The sequence below is a fragment of the Scophthalmus maximus genome, chromosome 17 (genome assembly GCF_022379125.1).
Source record: "Scophthalmus maximus strain ysfricsl-2021 chromosome 17, ASM2237912v1, whole genome shotgun sequence".
Taxonomy (NCBI): domain Eukaryota; kingdom Metazoa; phylum Chordata; class Actinopteri; order Pleuronectiformes; family Scophthalmidae; genus Scophthalmus; species Scophthalmus maximus.
In genome coordinates, this window is record NC_061531.1 from 9,117,409 (window position 1) to 9,135,449 (window position 18,041).

An 18,041-nucleotide genomic window follows, 5' to 3' on the forward strand; every position below is an offset into this window, starting at 1 on the left:
TACCACACGAACAGAATGCCTGGAAAATAAACGTCTTATTGTCCTCGATGGCAATATGCCATACAGAAATAATATCAATTCTACTTATTGTTGTATAAATCTGCTTGGTATATGCAATATTTTAGTGATTCATATCACGATAAGACGCAATGCTTCCATGACACCATGGAAATACAATCATCAATACTCCGGTCAAAACTACAAAATCGATTATAGTCAAACACTACTCACATCAAGTAATGATTCTGAAATTTTTATTTAGGAATTTCCTTCGCAGACACATGTAAAAACACCCATGCAAAACATTAAAGTGCGTACGACCACATTCAGTTACTTAATATATGTGTGCCACTGAAGCCCAAACTGAGGCTTGACCAAAGAGTTGGTCAGATTTGGGCAGTGTCAAAGACTTTTAAACAAAAGTTAATTTTACTTTAGTTGTTCAAGGCCAGCCCACAGCGCAGCGCGCGCATTCAGCATCTCCACAACACACGTATTGCCGACTCTGAACTGCACCTTCTAAAAAACCTACAGTACTTACTAGCAAAACATTACAGACACCTCTTATTAAACCTTTGCCATCTTTCTATCTGCAGTTCAACTGTATCCATCAATACCTCACCAATACAGAGAAACGCTGCCTTCACTTTAAACATTGATAAATTGTGTGTACACTCACTGCACCGTGGGTCAGTTTCTATGAGACTCGGGGCAAACAAGGACAAAAAGGTAAAGGTTAGAATTATCTAGAGCTGCCGTTTCAATTTGAACAATTCCATATTCATCAACTTCTTTGTTCACTTAAACTGTGTAAACTCCAGAGGATCGTGTACTGAAGCAGATGCCTCTTAAATTACGGGAAAAGAAGAAGAACAGGTCTTCATAAGAAATAGGCTATCATCAGCATATAATTCGATAAAAAATGCGTCCTCTCCATTCCCGTTCATTCAGTCGGCTGTCCTCATTTCTGTGACATCATGCCCACAAACTCTGTGAAGAGAATGGACAAAAAAATAATCATTAAATGATTAGCTCAAATTCTGTCAGGTCCATTGCAAACTGAGAACATTGCAGCTGTTATCAAGACAAAAACACCACCACTACCTTCTGCTTTGCTACTGAATGTAAATACAGTAAAATGTTTCTCTATTGAAGATTGTCGCAAGGATATTGCCAAAGACTAAGAAGCGGAACAGACAAAGACAAATAATTGATGAGTAGACTTTTTTTCATGAGAGACATTATGACTTTTAAAACTAATAAACTAATAACGATAAATATAACTCTGATGCTCTTAGGTGCCAGGTGGGCCAAGTCATTGAGACAGCATGTACAAACGGCAGGGCTCTGTTACTGACACACTGCAATGGAAGAATGTGTGTGTGTGTGTGTGTGTGTGTGTGTGCGTGTGTGTGTGTGCATGCATTACTTGTAGCCTATCTCACCCTCAAAGTCCACTGTTCCATCTCCGTTGTTGTCGGCTTCTCTGACCACCGCATCGATTTCATTTTTGCTGGTCTGTTCTCCTAACAGCTTCACCATGGCGTGTCTCAGCTCATCGGATGTGATGCTACCATCTCCATCTATATCGAACTGTGGGAAAGCGGGGAGGACAAAAAAAACAAAGTTGTACCTATTACAGAGTGTTCATTTAATGTCCACCATGGGGTGCCAAAGACCACAAAGAGAGAAAGGGTATGTTGAGCTCACCTCTCTGAAGGCGTCTTTAAGTTCCTTTAAACCAATCATCCCTGCAGTTTCAGCCAGAAGCTTTGGGGTCATTAGTTCCACAAAATCCTCAAAGTCCACGCGTCCCCCCACTGGGATAAGACAGAAAATGAAAATAATATACCTAGAACCAGCTATTTATATTGTTTGTTATGAATTTAAAAATGCTGGAAGAGTGAAATGCATGCAACACATGATGATCTGTCAGGTGAGTAAATGTGTGCAGGTTCACATGTACTTCTTTTTAGATGTGATCATAACATGTGCTCTGCTGTGAATTAATGTCAACCCCTGACACACAGGGAGCCAGCGGACCGTATATTCATGTGACTGTTCATATCCTGTTGTTCTTATACTCAAGTTTCTTTTGAGATGGAAAATGCAAATCTGGGGCTCAGGGGATACAGAAACTGCAAGACACATTTCCTGAAACATTCAGAATAATTAGTACCTCTGGTCCTTTACAGTATGCAGCAATTTATCACATCAATATGATTTATGTATTTTATTTTCACAGTTTTTTTTGGTTTGTTTTACAAAACTGTGAATCTTTTTCAAGATTTGTGTTTATTTCATTGATAAAAATAACTTTGTTGTGTCAGGGCTTCTCTTCCCAATGCCCATTAAAAACTCTTGACATTGTTCATTAAATTGAAGTGTTATTTCAGACATGATTTGCAGTAAATGTAAACTGTTAATAAATGATTAATTGTGTTTTGCTTTACCTCAGTAGAGGACATACATACTCACAGTTCATGTTGATGTTCTGGCTCAGTTCTATCAGCTCCATTTCCGTTGGCATGTAACCCATGGTTCTCATCAGGTTCCCCAAGTCTTTGCAGGTTATGAAACCGTCCTTGTCTTTATCAAACTCTACAAAAGCTTCGCGTAACTCTAGAGGGCACACAGACACGGAAATACAGAGTGGTATGTGACTAAACTTTGAAAAGTAAAAAAAACAAAACTATATACAGCACTTTTAAAAAGTACTATCTAAAAGTATGTTAAAGCATAAAAATGATCATAGTCAGTGTTTTAAAAATTACCTTCAATCTCATCATGGGTAAGAGCTCTTGTCTGCAAAACAATGGTGACATGGATACAAATATTAAATTATGTTCGCATTGTATATATTCATGGATATACAGCAAACCATAAAAGAAATATATCCACAGTCCTCTGCTGTACATCATGTCTTTCTGAAGATTAACAGCCTTGTATAAGCTGCAAAAGCTCCAAACATAAATACTTAAGTGTTGCAAATAAAAAATATATTCTAGGTGAAGTAAACACTTGCTATACAGGCTTGTTGTATTTTTTAGTGTCCCATGTCAACACGTTCATGTCATATTGCAATGAACTATATTTTATTGATATAGTCTGAAGTGCTTGGTTGTACATTTGTTCTATTTGTCACCTGCTTCCCACAAATTTTTGACAATTTTACTTTTCAAATACTTCATATCATTTTAATTTTTTGTGCACCTTATTGCACATATGAACATATAGTTGATCTTTTTTTCATGAAAAGGACAGGTTTAACTCATTTACATTATCTATATTAATACCTGAAACACATTGGTTAAATCTCATGGGCTTTCACAGAATTACATTTAATTTGGCTTTTCGCTGCACTGCACTGTGCATTCAAGAAGGATTACAATTGCATTTTACATAAATCAGTTCACTGATGTAAAAAGCATTTTGGATACTTTTATGAATTAAGATTGGTGACAATTGATCACAGATCACATAAACAGTATATGTATTGTGGATTTTTCTTAAAGTCTGAATTACTCATCGATTTTTTACGCAAATGATAAGCGCAGAATGCAACTATGCAAATATATTTCTATTTGTATTTCTGCTTTGTGTAAATGTCATGGGACAGAGCACAGAAACTCACCCTGAGTGCCAAAGCATCTGCCTAATGCACCATTTAAAAAGTTTGCCCTCCCACCTCTACTCCAGAGTGATACGAGTCCTTTAAGCTTCTTTGCCCATTATCTTAAAATAACACCATGTCAGAATGAGCATAAAGTAACACAAACACAAAGTAGCAGGTGAAAGTAAGATTTACATTCCTGGTAGCAAGGAAAAATATAACGATAATATTATTAATAATAATGAAATTATTCAATGTGTATATCTATATCAATATTTTATTTAATATTTGAAAACGTCTCAAGATAAAGACATAAATGGGAAAAATGAGCAGAAAAAACAAAACTGAACCGTAAAACCTTGAAACCGTAGTGACTTACTTTTCTATTTGGTCCTCCTCTGAGAAAGATGCAGGCTTGTTTAAGACTCATGATGACAGCCTTTGTTGAGATCCTGAGATCCTTCTTTCTGTGAATTCCTTTCTTAAAAGATTTAACTCACTTTGTTATATGTCCCTGTATCATTTGGCTTCTGTTCTGTTCTGTTCTGTGAGCATGTGTGTGTGTGTAAACTGTGATCTGTGGTGATCCGTGTATGCCAGAGAGGAGGGATGAGTCTCTTATGGATTATCTCTGCAGCTTTGGTTTAGGGGGGAAAAAAGGGCTTAATGCTGTGCATATTCACAATTTCATATGCACAGTATAAGATTACAATTGTTTTGAGAAGATTTATTTCTATATAAAGAATGCATGCATGTATGTAAGTGTTACAAATACATTATACAGCAATAAGAACTTTTATAATCTGATGCTGTTAACCTAGGATAAAAAGAGCCATTTAATCACCATTTTTAGATTGTAGTCTTTTTTCATATGGAAACAGGGAACCCATGTAGAATAAATCTGTTTGTTTATTGTTTTGATATACATTCTTTCACATAATGTCGTAATGTTGGTGATAAAACAAATATATGTATGAAACGTTGTATATAATAAATGATTGTTGCTTTTGTACTGCTTTTATAAAAGCAATAATTTACGTCAACAATTTGATGTGAACCTAAACTAATGGATTTGTCTATATGGTCAAGCTCAGCCTGCAAATGATGTGATATTAATGAATGTCTGCAGAAGCTTGTTCACTTTCTTAAAAAAAAAGAAAAAAAAGAATATAGAGCAACAGCCATTACATAACCACATGAAGGCTTTGGCCAAATTGAAGGTTCAGCACAACTTAAGAAGATATTCTCAAATGTACATGCAAGCATCACATTTGTAGTTGAACCGTTTGTTGCATCCCATGAGAGGCCCATGGCTGAATTATATGAGCTCATGACCACACACAAGCAACATATTCAGTGACGGTACATAAACAGGACCAGCGTGAGTAGGATGTCAGATAATACCATGAAATCATATTTTAACATAACAGCATTGATCTGTTCATATATGTACTGAGATGGATCAAATTCACCACATGAAATAAAATCACATTCCAAATTTCAAGTCTGGCATACATTCATAGAATGAGGTGTTGCATACGTTTGGTCCAATTAAAGAAATTGTTAACACGCATGAGTGACATTGTTGTTAAAATCCAAGATGCAAATCTGCAGATTATCCAGAGGGTAAATTTCAGTCCAGCTGGCAGTCCTCCTGTTTGGTGTGAAGCAATTGTGTTCTCTAGATGGACAAACTGTGTGCTCTATACAGTGGTCTGTCTGTCTGCCCTGTAGGTTCCTTTATGATTTCCTACTTAAGAAAATACATAAACATAACGTTGACATTTCGGACCCCTCATTTACATTTTTTTTTTTGAGGTTTGAATGGCCAGGCTCTGGAGTTCATTCCCTCCACTTCAGGGCTGAAAACACCGCAGGAAGCCCTCGGCTCTTTCCTGCCGGGGAACCGGAATTTGAGTTCCGTCAGTGTGGAACGCACTGGGTCAGACAACCTGCAGGAAAAGCACCGCCCCGAATGGTTGGGGTGGTTATTGACCTTGATGCAATTAAAGCATATGCTGGCAGTGTGCAAGGACGAATAGGAGATAACAGCGACAGTATGGTGAACCTCAGACTGTCCAACCTAGAGCGAGAGGACTACTGTGCCAGAGATGCACACTGGTTAAAGTGGGCAGTGAGGTTTACAACGACCTAGAGGGGGCAGCAGCACATCTGACATGACACATCAGTAGTTAGACCATTGGGCGGACGCCATACTTGCACGTACGCAGTGAAAAACACTCTGTGAAAGCACCAGATGAGGTTGTGGTTTGAGACTTCCTCATTCTTCTTTTTGTTGTTGTTGTTTTTACATGTGCTTTCCCTACACCAGTGGTGGTTAATAATATTTCCATCAGTTATTTTCAAGGGGTTTGCGTGAAGCATATTCTGTCATATTTCTACTGACCAAAGATGAAAGATTAAAATTGATAATAATGATTCAATGACCACCAATTAAACACAATGAATGAAAGAAAGAATATAAATAATAAAGACATCACTGTTAAAAACAGAATTTAGGTCTCACCCAGGAGAGAGAAAGTTGTCTCTAAGTGTTTTAGGGCTGGTAAAATTAAGGGAGGCCATGAAGACCATTTAATCATTTATATACAGTATGTGTGTGCGTGGGTGGATTCATACATCTGCTTCTTTTCACCTGCTGAAATATCAAAAGCAGATTTAACAACTGCTCTGACAGTATGTCAGGTCTACAAACACAGAGAAACTGCGGTAAAGATTACAGATGATTGAGACCATAATGATTTATGACTAAACCAGTCTATACATCTTTTATAGCCTGTCAGTGTCCACCTCTATATGCAAAGTGAACTTCCCATCTCTCTGCTAAAAAGACTTGATATCATGCTGTTGGTTGCAGCAGAAGAGGAGAAGCTCCAAGCAGCTTGTTGAGGAATTTGGGCCTCGCCTCCCTGAGAAACTCTTAAGACGAGTCTTCTCAGGCACCAAGCAAGGTCATCTCATCTATGGCAAGCCAAAACAATCATTGAGCAGCGGAAGTCTCTCTCTCTCTGTCATAGTCGCGGGGAGATGACAACATTAGTCAAAGCTAAATACACTACAGAGACCGGAGATAGGCAGACTATCTTGGGACACCGAACACTGTGAACCTGTTGATCTGTGTAGCGAACCGGACCTCTCCTCAATATCAGGCTCTAATAATCTATAATAAATACTTCTGCTTAAGACATCCACGGTGTCCGTCTTCCTGAATCAGCATTCACTCCATCAATTATTCCATTTCACAGCTCACCTTCATCTACCACCAGTCACCAATGTTTCTTTTTGCAGCAAAGCTTTTCTCCTTTAACAGGTGTGAAGGGTGAACAGTTGACACAGCCGACCTCTGTGACTGTGCAGCCAGGTCAACGTCTGAAGTTGATCAAAAAGTGTAAAGGAGCCGTACACCTCGATTTATCCCTTCTCAAAATGTTTCACTATGAGATTATAACAATGTTGTAATGTTTGAAACTATAATGTGAAATGATTAATTTATATAACCTGATACATTTATGCGGTAATAACACAAAAAACTTTGCTTCATTATAATAGACATGGTTGTGTTTTAGTCTTTTTTCAAGTCATTTTCCAGTATTTTTCTCTGGCAGGTAGATATAAACATTTTTGCTATAGTTTAATTTCAGTCGCTTGTATTCACAAACACGTTCTTTCAGTTGCTACTCAAAGCTTGTGACCATAGGTAAGGGTCGGTACAATAATGGACTGATAAATCTGGAGCCTCGCCTTCCGGCTCAGCTCCCTCTTTACCACAAAGGTCTGGTTCAGCTCCTGCTTTACAGCCAACGCTGCCCCAATCCGCCTGCAGGTCTCCTGCTCCGTTCTACCTCAGTCATGAACTGTTTTCTGGCAGCGGGCCATGTCTTCAGACGTGGAGGTGTTGATCCTCATCTCTGCTGCTTCACATTCAGCCTCAAACTGTCCCAGTGGACATCAAAGCTCCTTATATGATGAAGTCAACAGAACCATATCATCATATAGCAGAGAGGACACACCAGGGCCCCACACCGGGCACAACCCTCGGCCTGGCTGCATCTTTTAAAGTAACTTCAGTGTAACAGCAATAGTTAATGTTCATTATCTGGAGTAAAAAGTAGTTTCCTTGACTTCAGGGACGATTCCAGTGTGTTAATTCAGTGATGACCCCAAAATATCATTTATAAAGTAGAATCTGGAATCTTTTCACTCTGCAGCTATAATATCACTGAACAGAATCTCTATTAGCTCTCAATACACCATCGGAGGAGGAGTCAATGCAAACTGGGAAGTCTTCCTCCTCTACATATCTGTCAGTACAGAGGATGACAGAGAACCGTGGACACACAGTTTAACATGATGGACCACAGGACAGCACTGCTGCTTCTAACCGTCTGCTGGGCAGGTGACGGTTTTCATTATTTCTCGGATCTCGATTTGATGTTTTCACAAAAGCTGTGAAGTTCATGCTGCACGTACAAAATTTATTTTTCTCCTCCACAGGTGCAGATGGTCAGACTCTGACAGAATCTGAGCCCGTGGTTAAAAGGCCTGGAGAATCCCACAGACTGACCTGTACAGCCTCCGGATTCACTTTCAGCAGCTACCATATGAGCTGGATCAGACAGGCTCCTGGAAAAGGACTGGAGTGGATCGCTTTTGTACACACAGGCAGTTCCAGCTTAGATTACTCCCAGTCAGTCAAGGGTAGATTCACCATCTCCAGAGATGACTCCAGCAGCAAAGTGTATCTGCAGATGAACAGTTTGAAGACAGAGGACACAGCAGTGTATTACTGTGCCAGAGACACAGTTAGACAGAGAAATGGGAGACTCAAACAAAAACTACTTCCTCTATTTACCACCACCACTGGAAACATTCAGTTTCCTCAGTATCACTTTTCTTGAAATATTGGTTGTCATCAATTTCTCTATTATTATTATTATTTTTATTCATTCTTCATCGTTGTGCAAAAATGTAACTACATGTCTTCAGAAATGTGAACATTTACATCTTGTTCATTTGTCAGACTTCAATGGGACTTTCTAACGTGTCAAAGAAAATGAAAATTTTAAAAATGACTCAATTTACTTTAAAACATCCTGATAATAAAAAAGGCCACTTAGAAATATGTTTCCTATCACATTCAGACATTTATCAAGTTAAAACCCTTTTTTCCTTTATATTTATTTTCCTTATTCTTCATATTTTTTTGCAATTCGGGTACTATTTTACATTTGTTAATGGTATATATTGTATAGATTGTAAGGTGTGCGTTGTGATACCTGCTGCTGTAACACCGGAATTTCCCAGCTTGGGATCAATAAAGTACCTATCTATCTATCTATCTATCTATCTATATCTATGAATGGAAATATGTCCTTATTTGCCTTAGCAATGAATGACCATCCAAATGATATCACAGAGAGTGATAGTTGAGATTGTTTTCGTTAATTTGTCCACAGAAGCAAAAACTCTTTCCGTTATGAAAGAGGAGACCAACGGCAGCAGTATCTTGAATTTCATAATTTTTCTTTTGCCTTCTTTACTGATGTTTTAATCCATTATTGTCGCTGCTCTTTCCCTCGTCACCTCTGTACATGGTTAACTGCCAGCTGTGAACACTGTTGTATCAAATAGCCACAACACGTTAAAGCAGACTCTTCATTCATCAACAGATTACAGCTCACTGGAAAACTCGTCTACTTTCAACAAAACAGTTAAATTCTGTAGTTTTTAAAAGATGATTATTTCAAAGAAAACTGATGAATGTTTAGAATTTAATTTGGTCAGCTCCTTTCAATGTTTAAAGGCATGGTTTTAATACACACATTGTGAAACCATCAAATGTTGCTTCAAGCTCCTAGTGTGAAATGAAATACTTATAATATTAGATTCTTGGGTGAGGGACTGGAACTTGGAGAGACTTTTCATACAATGATGGCTGATCACTACTTTTTGTTTACAGTAATTAAGAATTTAAGTGCCGGTAAAAATGTGAATAAATAAAAAAATGACTGACTTAATAACAAAATGCTAAATTAATCATTAGGTGTTGACAAACTTAACGATACAGCATATTATTTTGAGACTAACTTAAATGAATATTATTCCTTATCCATGATTCATGTGAATGAAGAGTAATGATCCTTATCATTGTTTGTGATTACACAGAAAATCACCTTTTCTCTGAAACTGAAATGTTGTCAATAAAATACATCTTTGCCTTAATTGTTCACAGCAAAAGAGAAACTAAGAGTTGTTTCAGTCGGGGACTAAAAATGCAATATTAAAGTGTTGAAAATGTTAACGCTAATGAGTTATATATATTGGATGATTTCAATTTAATAACTGATCTAATTACACTGAACAGACTCATATTTGATTCTATGCAAACTCAGTGACCTTCCTTGTCTCTCAGCTATAAAAACCTCACATCAGACCGACGGTGGAGTTCACAGCACGTCAGATTCAGCACAAACCATGTTTCCTGTAGCTCTGCTGCTGTTGGCAGCTGGATCATGTGAGTCTCCTCTGGAGTTTTGTCACAGTCACCAATGTGTCTTTTGCAGCGTAACTTGGTAATTTATAACAAAAGCTTTTCTCCTTTAACAGGTGTGAAGGGTGAACAGTTGACACAGCCGACCTCTGTGACTGTGCAGCCAGGTCAACGTCTGACCATCACCTGTCAGGTCTCTTATTCTCTTGGTAGCTACTTCACAGCTTGGATCAGACAGCCTGCAGGAAAAGGACTGGAGTGGATTGGAATGAGATCTACTGGAGCTTCATACTACAAAGATTCATTAAAGAACAAGTTCAGTATCGACTTAGACACTTCCAGCAAAACTGTGACTCTAAATGGACAGAATGTGCAGCCTGAAGACACTGCTGTGTATTACTGTGCCAGAGACACAATAACACAAACCACCAGTAGACCTGAACAAAAACCCCTCAGAGCCTGAACACTTGTGACATGAAGCCACCAGAGGAGGAGCCCTCAGACCAGTTCACTGTCACTGGAGAGAGGAATCAGTCGACAGTTTAAACACTCATCTTTCTTCTGAGTGTAGGCATACTTATCACAAAAACAAATCATCCAACTTTCCCAATAACAGGAGAATCTCCATGTGTCTGACCGAGCATTAAACTGAACTTGATCAAATAGTGTGAAGGAGCCGTACACTTCAGTTTATCACTTCTCTACATGTTTCACTATGAGATTATAACAATATAGTAACTTATGACTTTGTAACGTGAAACAAATTCATGACATTCGTGACAAGAAAGTTTTTTTCTTAAAACGCAATACATTAATGCAGTAATAACACAAAAAACCTTGTTATAACAACAAACTTGCATGAGTTAGTCTTTTTTCAAGTCATTTTCCTCTTTTTTTGGCAGGGCAGAAACATTTTTGCTAGGCATTAATTTAAGCTACTTTTATTCAAAAACACGTTGTTTAGGTCGCTAGAAAAGCTGTACAAAATCCTACAGTGCTCATCTACTATTTACTGGTCCAATTGACAGCGACCCCTCATAAGGTTACTGTCTTTGCTTTGACTGTATGGAAAACACTATGTGCTTCAGGGACAAAATCTAGAATCAGGGGTCAAGATGCAGACCCTGACCAAGACACAGTTTTACCCCATCATCTATAATAGAAAACTATATATTTCAAAGTGTTTTTCAACTTATTTTGGGAGGGATGTATTTTATTATGTTCAGATTGTTTTCGTTAATTTGTCCACAGAAGCAAAAATTCTTTCCATTATGAAAGAGGAGACCTACGGCAGCAGTATCTTGCATTTCATCAATTTTCTTTTGCCTTCTTTACTGATGTTTTAATCCATTTCTGTTACTGCACTTTCCCTCGTCACCTCTGTACATGGCTAACTGCCAGCTGTGAACACTGTTGTATCAAATAACCACAACTCGTTAAAGCAGACTCTTCATTAATCATTCCTTGATTTGATTCTATGCAAACTCAGTGACCTTCCTTGTCTCTCAGCTATAAAAACCTCACATCAGACCGACGGTGGAGTTCACAGCACGTCAGATTCAGCACAAACCATGTTTCCTGTAGCTCTGCTGCTGTTGGCAGCTGGATCATGTGAGTCTCCTCTGGAGTTTTGTCACAGTCACCAATTTTTCTTTTGCAGCATAACTTGGTAATTCATAACAAAAGCTTTTCTCCTTTTAACAGGTGTGAAGGGTGAACAGTTGACACAGCCGACCTCTGTGACTGTGCAGCCAGGTCAACGTCTGACCATCACCTGTCAGGTCTCTTATTCTCTTGGTGACTACTTCACAGCTTGGATCAGACAGCCTGCAGGAAAAGGACTGGAGTGGATTGGGAGCAGATATACTGGAGCTGCATACTACAAAGATTCATTAAAGAACAAGTTCAGTATCGACTTAGACACTTCCAGCAAAACTGTGACTCTAAATGGACAGAATGTGCAGCCTGAAGACACTGCTGTGTATTACTGTGCCAGAGACACAATAACACAAACCACCAGTAGACCTGAACAAAAACCCCTCAGAGCCTGAACACTTGTGACATGAAGCCACCAGAGGAGGAGCCCTCAGACCAGTTCACTGTCACTGGAGAGAGGAATCAGTCGACAGTTTAAACACTCATCTTTCTTCTGAGTGTAGGCATACTTATCCCCCCCCCAAAACAAACATCCAACTTGCTCTATAACAGCAGAATGTCCATGTGTCAGACCAAACATTAAACTGACCTTGATGAAATAGTGTAAAGGAGCCGGACCCTTCGGTTTATCCCTTCTCCAATGTTTCACTATGAGTTTATGCAAACATCCACAATCCAATGTTTTTTTTAATTGCTGATTAAGCATTACCATAGTAATAAATAACCAGAATATTGAACATACTATATAAAAAACTTAACAATTTAATCTTTTTTCATGCTACCACTATAAATGTTTTCTTTTCAAGAGTCCAGTCTACAGCTGACTGAGTTTGACACTCACATCGATCATATGATAAGGCCTGTTCTCCAGAAGTCACATCAAGAAAGAACAGAGCTAATCTGATTGGTCTGATGATTGTAAAAATGTTTCAAATGAATAATCAATTCCCATTTTACCATGTAAAAACAGAATTTCAATAACGGGTCCAAATCCAACCCAGCTGTATCCTCTTAGTGAGGAGGAGTCAATGCAAACTGGGAAGTCTTCCTCCTCTACATATCTGTCAGTACAGAGGATGACAGAGAACCGTGGACACACAGTTTAACATGATGGACCACAGGACAGCACTGCTGCTTCTAACCGTCTGCTGGGCAGGTGACGGTTTTCATTATTTCTCGGATCTCGATTTGATGTTTTCACAAAAGCTGTGAAGTTCATGCTGCACGTACAAAATTTATTTTTCTCCTCCACAGGTGCAGATGGTCAGACTCTGACAGAATCTGAGCCCGTGGTTAAAAGGCCTGGAGAATCCCACAGACTGACCTGTACAGCCTCCGGATTCACTTTTAGCAGCTACTATATGAGCTGGATCAGACAGGCTCCTGGAAAAGGACTGGAGTGGATCGCTTTAGTAGCAACAGGCAGTTCCAGCTTATATTACTCCCAGTCAGTCAAGGGTAGATTCACCATCTCCAGAGATGACTCCAGCAGCAAAGTGTATCTGCAGATGAACAGTTTGAAGACAGAGGACACAGCAGTGTATTACTGTGCCAGAGACACAGTTAGACAGAGAAATGGGAGACTCAAACAAAAACTACTTCCTCTATTTACCACCACCACTGGAAACATTCAGTTTCCTCAGTATCACTTTTCTTGAAATATTGGTTGTCATCAATTTCTCTATTATTATTATTATTTTTATTCATTCTTCATCGTTGTGCAAAAATGTAACTACATGTCTACAGAAATGTGAACATTTACATCTTGTTCATTTTGTTTTCTTCATATTTTTTTGCAATTCGGGTACTATTTTACATTTGTTAATGGTATTTATTGTATAGATTGTAAGGTGTGTGGTGTGATACCTGCTGCTGTAACACCGGAATTTCCCAGCTTGGCATCAATAAAGTACCTATCTATCTGTCTATCTATCTATCTATCTATCTATCTATCTATCTTTCTATATCTATGAATGGAAATATGTCCTTATTTGCCTTAGCAATGAATTACCATCCAAATGATATCACAAAGAGTGATAGTTGAGATTGTTTTCGTTAATATGTCCACAGAAGCAAAAACTCTTTCCGTTATGAAAGAGGAGACCAACGGCAGCAGTATCTTAAATGTCATCATTTTTCTTTTGCCTTCTTTACTGATGTTTTAATCCATTTCTGTTACTGCTCTTTCCCTCGTCACCTCTGTACATGGCTAACTGCCAGCTGTGAACACTGTTGTATCAAATAGCCACAACACGTTAAAGCAGACTCTTCATTCATCAACAGATTACAGCTCACTGGAAAACTCGTCTACTTTCAACCAATCAGTTAAATTCTGTAGTTTTTAAAAGATGATTATTTCAAAGAAAACTGATCAATGTTTAGAATTCAATTTGGTCAGCTCCTTCCAATGTTTAAAGGCATGGTTTTAATACACACATTGTGAAACCATCAAATGTTGCTTCAAGCTCCTAGTGTGAAATGAAATACTTATAATATTAGATTCTTGTGTGAGGGACTGGAACTTGGAGAGACTTTTCATACAAGGATGGCTGCTCACACTACTTTTTGTTTACAGTAATTAAGAATTTAAGTGCCGGTAAAAATGTGAATAAATAGAAAAATGACTGACTTAATAACAAAATGCTAAATTAATCATTAGGTGTTGACAAACTTAACGATACAGCATATTATTTCGAGACTAACTTAAATGAATATTATTCCCTCTATCCATGATTCATGTGAATGAAGAGTAATGATCCTTATCATTGTTTGTGATTACACAGAAAATCACCTTTTCTCTGAAACTGAAATGTTGTCAAAAAAATACATCTTTGCCTTAATTGTTCACAGCAAAAGAGAAACTAAGAGTTGTTTCAGTCGGGGACTAAAAATGCAATATTAAAGTGTTGAAAATGTTATCGCTAATGAGTTATATATATTGGATGATTTCAATTTAATAACTGATCTAATTACACTGAACAGACTCATATTTGATTCTATGCAAACTCAGTGACCTTCCTTGTCTCTCAGCTATAAAAACCTCACATCAGACCGACGGTGGAGTTCACAGCACGTCAGATTCAGCACAAACCATGTTTCCTGTAGCTCTGCTGCTGTTGGCAGCTGGATCATGTGAGTCTCCTCTGGAGTTTTGTCACAGTCACCAATGTGTCTTTTGCAGCGTAACTTGGTAATTCATAACAAAAGCTTTTCTCCTTTTAACAGGTGTGAAGGGTGAACAGTTGACACAGCCGACCTCTGTGACTGTGCAGCCAGGTCAACGTCTGACCATCACCTGTCAGGTCTCTTATTCTCTTGGTAGCTACCACACAGCTTGGATCAGACAGCCTGCAGGAAAAGGACTGGAGTGGATTGGAATGAGATATACTGGAGCTGCATACTACAAAGATTCATTAAAGAACAAGTTCAGTATCGACTTAGACACTTCCAGCAAAACTGTGACTCTAAATGGACAGAATGTGCAGCCTGAAGACACTGCTGTGTATTACTGTGCCAGAGACACAATAACACAAACCACCAGTAGACCTGAACAAAAACCCCTCAGAGCCTGAACACTTGTGACATGAAGCCACCAGAGGAGGAGCCCTCAGACCAGTTCACTGTCACTGGAGAGAGGAATCAGTCGACAGTTTAAACACTCATCTTTCTTCTGAGTGTAGGCATACTTATCCCCCCCCCCAAAAAAACAAACAAACATCCAACTTGCTCAATAACAGCAGAATGTCCATGTGTCAGACCAAACATTAAACTGACCTTGATGAAATAGTGTAAAGGAGCCGGACCCTTCGGTTTATCCCTTCTCCAATGTTTCACTATGAGTTTATGCAAACATCCACAATCCAATGTTTTTTTTAATTGCTGATTAAGCATTACCATAGTAATAAATAACCAGAATATTGAACATACTATATAAAAAACTTAACAATTTAATCTTTTTTCATGCTACCACTATAAATGTTTTCTTTTCAAGAGTCCAGTCTACAGCTGACTGAGTTTGACACTCACACCGATCATATGATAAGGCCGGTTCTCCAGAAGTCACATAAAGAAAGAACAGAGCTAATCTGATTGGTCTGATGATTGTAAAAATGTTTCAAATGAATAATCAATTCCCATTTTACCATGTAAAAACAGAATTTCAATAACGGGTCCAAATCCAACCCAGCTGTATCCTCTTAGTGAGGAGGAGTCAATGCAAACTGGGAAGTCTTCCTCCTCTACATATCTGTCAGTACAGAGGATGACAGAGAACCGTGGACACACAGTTTAACATGATGGACCACAGGACAGCACTGCTGCTTCTAACCGTCTGCTGGGCAGGTGACGGTTTTCATTATTTCTCGGATCGCGATTTGATGTTTTCACAAAAGCTGTGAAGTTCATGCTGCACGTACAAAATTTATTTTTCTCCTCCACAGGTGCAGATGGTCAGACTCTGACAGAATCTGAGCCCGTGGTTAAAAGGCCTGGAGAATCCCACAGACTGACCTGTACAGCCTCCGGATTCACTTTCAGCAGCTCCCATATGAACTGGATCAGACAGGCTCCTGGAAAAGGACTGGAGTGGATCGCTTTTGTACACACAGGCAGTTCCAGCTTATATTACTCCCAGTCAGTCAAGGGTAGATTCACCATCTCCAGAGATGACTCCAGCAGCAAAGTGTATCTGCAGATGAACAGTTTGAAGACAGAGGACACAGCAGTGTATTACTGTGCCAGAGACACAGTTAGACAGAGAAATGGGAGACTCAAACAAAAACTACTTCCTCTATTTACCACCACCACTGGAAACATTCAGTTTCCTCAGTATCACTTTTTTTGAAATATTGGTTGTCATCAATTTCTCTATTATTATTATTATTTTTATTCATTCTTCATCTTTGTGCAAAAATGTAACTTCATGTCTTCAGAAATGTGAACATTTACATCTTGTTCATTTGTCAGACTTCCATGGGACTTTCTAATGTGTCAAAGAAAATGAAAATTTAAAAAATGACTCAATTTACTTTAAAACATCCTGATCATAAAAAAAGCCACTTAGAAATATGTTTCCTATCACATTCAGACATTTATCAAGTTAAAACCCTTTTTTTCTTTATATTTATTTTCCTTATTCTTCATATTTTTTTGCAATTCGGGTACTATTTTACATTTGTTAATGGTATTTATTGTATAGATTGTAAGGTGTGTGGTGTGATACCTGCTGCTGTAACACCGGAATTTCCCAGCTTGGCATCAATAAAGTACCTATCTATCTATCTATCTATCTATCTATCTATCTATATCTATGAATGGAAATATGTCCTTATTTGCCTTAGCAATGAATTACCATCCAAATGATATCACAAAGAGTGATAGTTGAGATTGTTTTCGTTAATATGTCCACAGAAGCAAAAACTCTTTCCGTTATGAAAGAGGAGACCAACGGCAGCAGTATCTTGAATTTCATAATTTTTCTTTTGCCTTCTTTACTGATGTTTTAATCCATTATTGTTGCTGCTCTTTCCCTCGTCACCTCTGTACATGGTTAACTGCCAGCTGTGAACACTGTTGTATCAAATAGCCACAACACGTTAAAGCAGACTCTTCATTCATCAACAGATTACAGCTCACTGGAAAACTCATCTACTTTCAACCAATCAGTTAAATTCTGTAGTTTTTAAAAGATGATTATTTCAAAGAAAACTGATCAATGTTTAGAATTTAATTTGGTCAGCTCCTTCCAATGTTTAAAGGCATGGTTTTAATACACACATTGTGAAACCATCAAATGTTGCTTCAAGCTCCTAGTGTGAAATGAAATACTTATAATATTAGATTCTTGGGTGAGGGACTGAAACTTGGAGAGACTTTTCATACAATAATGGCTGCTCACTACTTTTTTTTCATAGTAAATAAGAATTTAAGTGCCGGTAAAAATGTGAATAAATAGAAAAATGACTGACTCAATAACAAAATGATAAGTTAATCATTAGGTGTTTATAAAACTTAACAATACAGCATATTATTTCGAGACTAACCTCAATGAATATTATTCCCTCTATCCATGATTCATGTGAATGAAGAGTAATGATCCTTATCATTGTTTTTGATTACACAGAAAATCACCTTTTCTCTGAAACTGAAATGTTGTCAATAAAATACATCTTTGCCTTAATTGTTCACAGCAAAAGAGAAACTAAGAGTTGTTTCAGTCGGGGACTAAAAATGCAATATTAAAGTGTTGAAAATGTTATCGCT

The 18,041-nt window shown here is 38.0% G+C and overlaps 1 protein-coding gene and 6 gene segments (V, D, J or C); 6 read left to right on the forward strand and 1 right to left on the reverse strand.

Moving 5' to 3' along the window:
• Positions 1 to 237: 237 nt before the first annotated feature.
• Positions 238 to 7,718, reverse strand: cabp5b (calcium binding protein 5b). The gene is made up of 6 exons (XM_035614172.2): positions 3,993 to 7,718; positions 2,775 to 2,805; positions 2,479 to 2,622; positions 1,711 to 1,820; positions 1,446 to 1,593; positions 238 to 990 (listed from the first exon to the last, which is right to left on the reverse strand). Exons 1-6 carry the CDS (start codon positions 4,041 to 4,043, stop codon positions 962 to 964), a joined length of 513 nt encoding a protein of 170 aa, XP_035470065.1. The 5' UTR covers positions 4,044 to 7,718; the 3' UTR covers positions 238 to 961.
• Positions 7,719 to 7,870: 152 nt separating this feature from the next.
• Positions 7,871 to 8,986, forward strand: LOC118288254. The segment is given in 2 exon segments: positions 7,871 to 8,030; positions 8,129 to 8,986. Coding segments are annotated over 2 exon segments (453 nt in total).
• Positions 8,987 to 9,995: 1,009 nt separating this feature from the next.
• LOC118288260 lies at positions 9,996 to 10,602 on the forward strand. The segment is given in 2 exon segments: positions 9,996 to 10,148; positions 10,241 to 10,602. Coding segments are annotated over 2 exon segments (387 nt in total).
• Positions 10,603 to 11,582: 980 nt separating this feature from the next.
• LOC118288264 lies at positions 11,583 to 12,294 on the forward strand. The segment is given in 2 exon segments: positions 11,583 to 11,735; positions 11,829 to 12,294. Coding segments are annotated over 2 exon segments (387 nt in total).
• A 486-nt stretch (positions 12,295 to 12,780) lies between these two features.
• On the forward strand, positions 12,781 to 13,712 carry LOC118288258. The segment is given in 2 exon segments: positions 12,781 to 12,936; positions 13,035 to 13,712. Coding segments are annotated over 2 exon segments (453 nt in total).
• A 1,047-nt stretch (positions 13,713 to 14,759) lies between these two features.
• Positions 14,760 to 15,471, forward strand: LOC118288267. The segment is given in 2 exon segments: positions 14,760 to 14,912; positions 15,006 to 15,471. Coding segments are annotated over 2 exon segments (387 nt in total).
• Positions 15,472 to 15,960: 489 nt separating this feature from the next.
• On the forward strand, positions 15,961 to 17,061 carry LOC118288253. The segment is given in 2 exon segments: positions 15,961 to 16,121; positions 16,220 to 17,061. Coding segments are annotated over 2 exon segments (453 nt in total).
• The last annotated feature ends 980 nt before the right edge of the window (positions 17,062 to 18,041 follow it).

What these genes read in the sequence shown, in the direction of transcription:
- cabp5b (XM_035614172.2), bottom strand. Translation starts at nt 4,043, where the DNA reads ATGAGTCTTAAACAAGCCTGCATCTTTCTCAGAGGAGGACCAAATAGA. An exon ending in TACCCATGATGAGATTGAAG is followed by an intron (nt 2,623 to 2,774) that starts GTAATTTTTAAA and finishes TGTGCCCTCTAG; the next exon opens with AGTTACGCGAAGCTTTTGTA. An exon ending in CCAGAACATCAACATGAACT is followed by an intron (nt 1,821 to 2,478) that starts GTGAGTATGTAT and finishes GTCTTATCCCAG; the next exon opens with TGGGGGGACGCGTGGACTTT.